General features: G+C 38.1%; 1 protein-coding gene across 1 annotated transcript; it reads left to right on the forward strand.

The window, feature by feature from the left end:
- LOC110259614 (olfactory receptor 56-like) lies at positions 4255–5199 on the forward strand. The gene has a single exon (XM_021085091.1). The coding sequence runs from the start codon at positions 4255–4257 to the stop codon at positions 5197–5199; it is 945 nt and encodes a 314-aa protein (XP_020940750.1).

Consider the following 5649-nt stretch of genomic DNA (forward strand, 5'->3'; position numbering starts at 1 on the left):
TTTTTAAATAAGAAAATTATATAAATTATTTTCTAATATGTTTTATAATACATTATGCTGTACATATTTTTTATTCTCTGTTTTCATTATTATTCCATATTTAATGCACTCTTTCCTTTTTCCAGGTCAAAAATACATTCTCCCATATTTCTTCTATAATGTTATATTTCTCAATTCAATTCTTTAAGCTTCTAGAAATTTACATTCATATATGTTATGATTAGGGATATAATTATTTTTTCTCAAAACATGTCAGCAATTGTCCTAATTCATTTATTGAATACCCTCCATTTCCTCATAGAATTTATATTGTCTTATCTAAATTAGAATGTAAATTTTTACATACTTAAGGTCCATTATGAACATATTTTTTTCCTTTGCTCAATTTTCCTAGTCCTTTACCAATACCAGATTCTATATTTTGATAACAGATGAGGCAATTTCATTTTTCACTCTGCTCTGTTATATGTTGTTTTATTTTTTTGCTCTTTGTTCAGCAAATATCTATTAAGCACTTACAACATGCCATGCATGAATATTGGTTTTCACTTTATTAATTCCCATGACAAATGCTGTTGGTTATCATTTCACCATTATGTTTATGTATTTTTTTAGAGTATATATGGTCTCAAAAGTAAAATTTGAGTCACAAAATCATACACCATAAAAACTGTCTTTTCTACCCTAGATTTTTACAGTTCCTTATGTTTTATTCCAGAGATTTATCTATATATGTATGTATTATGTATACATGTAATCTATGTAGGTATTAAAATGTATATATATTATATACACATTATATATATATGTAAAATGTAGCATATAATAGAACTTTATCCATTATATGATATATCATGATATGTAGTATAGTATAATTATATGATTATAACATATAATTTATATAGTAATATGTAACATAATTAGGGCATGTAATTATATAGTATGCAGTATAACATAATATATATACAATTACGCTATATACAATGTTCTGTACTGTGCTTTTTTCACTGAACAATATACTCTGGGAGAACTCTATTAACAAAAAAAACAATTTTATTCTTGGCATTATTATTCTATTCTTTATTCAAATATTCCTCTATTGATAGAACTTAGACTTATATTTTTTCAATTACAAGCAAATCTACACCACACCATCTTGTCTGTACATCATTTCACAGATGTGCACATATATTTGTTAGATGAATTCCCATAAGTAAAACTGCTTAGGCAGCAAGTATTTTTCCTTAAAAAAAAATCATCCTCTGAATTCTCCTTTTTCTATGCCATATTATTCTTTTTCATGTTTATCATATCTTTCCTTATTTCATTTACTGTTGATTATAAAATTTTAACATTTTTTCCCTGGAAAGTCTCTTTTTTCATCCATTTTGCTTTGTCAGTTTTCTTTCCTTTCTTTGAGGGTGGAAAAATTTTTTTCAATGTCTGCTGACCCTCAGTTGTCTGTTCATATTAAAATGTGGGACAAGGGATAAATTTGGTACTCTAGGCAAGTGGGTGGGACATGTCAATTGTGACCTCACTTTGGGTGAAATGACTGGATTTTTTTTTAAAAACTTCCAATGTCCTTATGTTTTGATGTTTCCTGAACTTGTCAGAATCTTGGATTGAGGAGAGGGTCATCCATTTTCCTGCCTGAAGGGAAAAAATCTGGGTCCTGGGAGCTGAGTGGGAAACCATGCCAATTACCTCATTTCCTCACATGGGGGTTCACAGCACCCTCACCTCCACTGGGCCCCTCTGAGCTTGGATTCTTGCTTTCCCTTTCCCTGGAGCCCTGGAGAATTATTCTGCTTTCTGTCAGGATGAGAGATGGGCATGGCTCATGTGTATGGAGTCAGGAGGGAACTGTGCTTTTTCAGCAGGCATTCAGGTAATCCTTGTTTTCAGTCTTACTCTCATCCTGATTTAAAAACCCTCAGCTTTCCTTGGTCTGCAAGTTATTATCACCTACCCATTTGTTTCCAGGTTCTAAAACCTTTGTTTTGTTCTCTCTTGTTCTCAGTTGATCCGTGATATTAGATATTAGATGTGTTCAACCGGTCATTTTTTTTCTTTTTTATGGCCGCACCCATGGCATACAGAAGTTACCAGGCTAGGAGTCAGATTGGAGCTGCAACTGCTAGCCTACACCAAAGCCCCAGAAACCCTGGATTTGAGCCACATCTGCAACCTACACCACAGCTTGTGGTAATGCTGGATCCTTAACCCACTGAGTAAGGTCAGGGATCAAATTCACATCCTCACGGACACTATGTCAGGTTTATAACCCACTGAGCTGCAACAAAACTCCCAATCTGCCATTTTAACCCAGAAGTTTAGTCTCAGAACCCTAAGTGTTGAGGATAATATTTAATTTTCCTTGGACTACTGAGATGGAGAACTGTAGGGTTATTCCTAATATACATCCTCTCTTCTCTCCCTGCCATCAAGACAGAATTCTTCCTGTAAATACAGCTCATCTGTGGAAGTCTTTGTTCAATTCCTTCTCCTCTTGTCCTTAGGATAATCTGCACCCCAAGAAGTTCCTTATAACACTTTCTAGATTCTGCTGGCACAAACTAGCAATTTTGGTTTTACCCCTCTATTTGTAGATGTTACTTGATCTCCTTACTGCTTTGGGGCTAACTCCATGCTGTCATTTCCAAACTGTGAGTGTCCTACTGGGATGTTAATTGGGACCACATGGATTTTATAGGTTAATTTTATGGAGAATTTACATTTTTACACTGTTGATCCTATGTCTCTAAGAACATATAGAGATTTCTTCAGGCCTTCTTTTATGACTTTCAGTATGGTTTATAATTTTTAGCACTAGGGTTTGATATTAGTTTTTTTTTTTACAGTTTTTTTAATAGGTGCTGTTGTGAATAAGATATATTCTAGTACTTTCACCAATTGGAATGGTATTATATGAGAAAGTTGCATAGTTTTGGGTGTTGATCTTATATGTACTATAACTTTGATTTAAAACTAAATTACATTTCCTTATTCCTTATAGAAAATATGTATGATAAAATGAAATTGGAAGAAAATAACTCTTAATCACGCTACCTAGAGTAAACTACACTGTTAATATCTTGGCACATTTTCTCCCAGTCTTTAGAAATACTTAAAAATAGTCAATATAATTTTTTGTTCAGTATCTATTAAAATGTGATAAATAGTCCATTTTCTCTATATTAAAATTATTATACTAAAATTATCATTTGATTCTACCATGTGTTTTTCCTTTTGGGTTGTCTTCAGTTTCTCTTTTGCTAACTTAAGAAATACTTTTTAAGTTTTTATATCTGAAAACAAAATATCCCTTTACCTCAGTTTTCCCATTTGTGAATGCTGATAATAATCTTTCAAGGCAGTTGTATGGATTAAATGTGAGGATGTGACATCATGGTGGCTGGCACATGAGAAAGGCTCAAGTAATGGCAAATATCCATCATTTCTGTACTACTAGACATTGCTTATATTGTCACATTCAATCTTTATTATCACTTTATGAGATAGTTGCTATTCAAATTTTTTTTGTCTTTTTGTTATTTCTTGGGCCGCTCCCTTGGCATATGGAGGTTCCCATGCTGGGGGTTGAATTGGAGCTGTAGCCACCAGCCTACACCAGAGCCACAGCAACGTGGGATCTGAGCCGCGTCTGCAACCTACACCACAGCTCATGGCAACGCCGGATCGTTAACCCACTGAGCAAGGGCAGGAACCAACCCTCAACCTCATGGTTCCTAGTCAGATTTGTTAACCACTGCACCACGATGGGAACTCCTGCTATTCAAATTTAAGATGATAAAACTGAGGTCCAGAAATGGTTGTCTAAGTACCCACTCCACACAGTTGGTAAATATCTTTGCTATTTAGTACTTTCACCTGAAAAAGCAAATCCTTAAGTAGGGCTGCCCTAGAGCTTTTAGGAGAAGCAACTATCTGGGCTTGGAGAACAGACCAATTCTAATAGAGGCAGAAGCAGTACCCAATTTAGCAAAAGTAGCTTAAAATTTTTTTCAACTACATGCAGAGAGACATGGAAGTTAAAGCAACAATAGCAGCCCACGTGCTTGTTAGGACTCTTTCTCTTAAGATGACTTGCCTATTATTCTGAATCAAATAACATTTAAAGAAGGCAAAGCTTTGGGAAAAATATTAATGGCCTCAGTATTATGGTGCTAAACATAAACCTCATGCTTCCAGATCCTAACCCTCTGTCTGGCCCATCCCTCTGCGAGATCAATGGCCTTGGTGGGAAACCAGACTCTCATCTCTCACTTCATCCTCCTGGGACTCTTCACCCACTCACCCCTGCACCTCCTCCTCTTCTCCATCATCATGGTCATGTTTCTGGTGGCTCTCTCTGGCAATGGGCTCATGATCCTCCTCATCAACACTGACTCTCGTCTGCATAACCCCATGTACTTCTTCCTCAGCTGGCTGTCACTCATGGACCTCATGCTCATCTCCACCATTGTACCACGGATGGCCATTGACTTCCTCTTGGGCTATGGTTCCATTTCCTTTACAGGCTGTGGCCTCCAGATCCTCTTCTTCCTCACCCTTCTTGGGGATGAGTGCTTCCTGCTGGCCTTCATGGCCTATGATCGCTATGTGGCTATCAGCAACCCACTGAGGTACTCAGTGGTCATGAGCCGCCATGTCTGTTGGCTCATGGTGGTGGGGTCTTGGCTCTTTGGCCTGGTGGATGGGTTGATTCAGGCTGTCTTTACACTGAGATTCCCTTACTGTGGCTCCCAGGAAATTGATCACTTCTTCTGTGAGGTCCCTGCAGTGCTCAAGTTGGCCTGTGCTGACACTTCCCTCTATGAGACTATGATCTATGTATGCTGTGTCCTCATGCTTCTCCTGCCTTTTTCTGTCATTTCTGCCTCCTACCTGCGAATACTGTTGACTGTGCTCCACATGCGCTCTGCTGAAGGTCGGGAGAAGGCCTTTGCTACCTGCTCCTCCCACATGGCAGTGGTGTCTCTCTTCTATGGGGCTGCCATGATCACATACATGAGGCCTCAGGCCTATCACTCCTCCAGACAAGACAAGGTGGTCTCTGCCTTTTATACCATGATCACTCCTATGCTCAACCCACTCATCTATAGCCTGAGGAACAAGGAAGTCGCTGGTGCCTTCAGGAAACTACTGGGAAAATATACATGTTGTGCCAGGTAGAACTTGGTTGGCTCTGGCACCAGCAGATATATGTTCTGAGGCCAGGCAACCTGGCCTAAGCAACTGTAGTGTGATTTTAGGATACATGAAAGTGCCTTACTGAAAATAAAGGTCATTCTCTGACTAGGGTTATTCAGATTTGCACATTATTTCAAACTATTATGTTCATGATATGTGTATGCAATCTGTCCAATAAAATCAGGCCAATATATTTACAAGAATAGGACACACAGACCCTTCAACCTGCAGTTCCTGGGAGAATTGTCAGTGATCCTCTCAAGAAATTGCCTATATCTGAGGAGAGGCTCCTTGCCCTAGGCCATGTTTCTCCTTGGATGGGTGGGGAATGCCTGAATCCATAGAGTAGTCAATGGAGGGTACGTATGTCTGGTCACCTTGCCTAGGTTTGACCCTGAAAGTCCACACCAGTTCCAGAGCATTCCACAAGGC

Source organism: Sus scrofa, chromosome 2 (genome assembly GCF_000003025.6).
Source record: "Sus scrofa isolate TJ Tabasco breed Duroc chromosome 2, Sscrofa11.1, whole genome shotgun sequence".
NCBI lineage: Eukaryota > Metazoa > Chordata > Mammalia > Artiodactyla > Suidae > Sus > Sus scrofa.

Coding starts and splice junctions, on each gene's coding strand:
- LOC110259614 (XM_021085091.1), top strand. CDS start 4,255: ATGGCCTTGGTGGGAAACCAGACTCTCATCTCTCACTTCATCCTCCTG.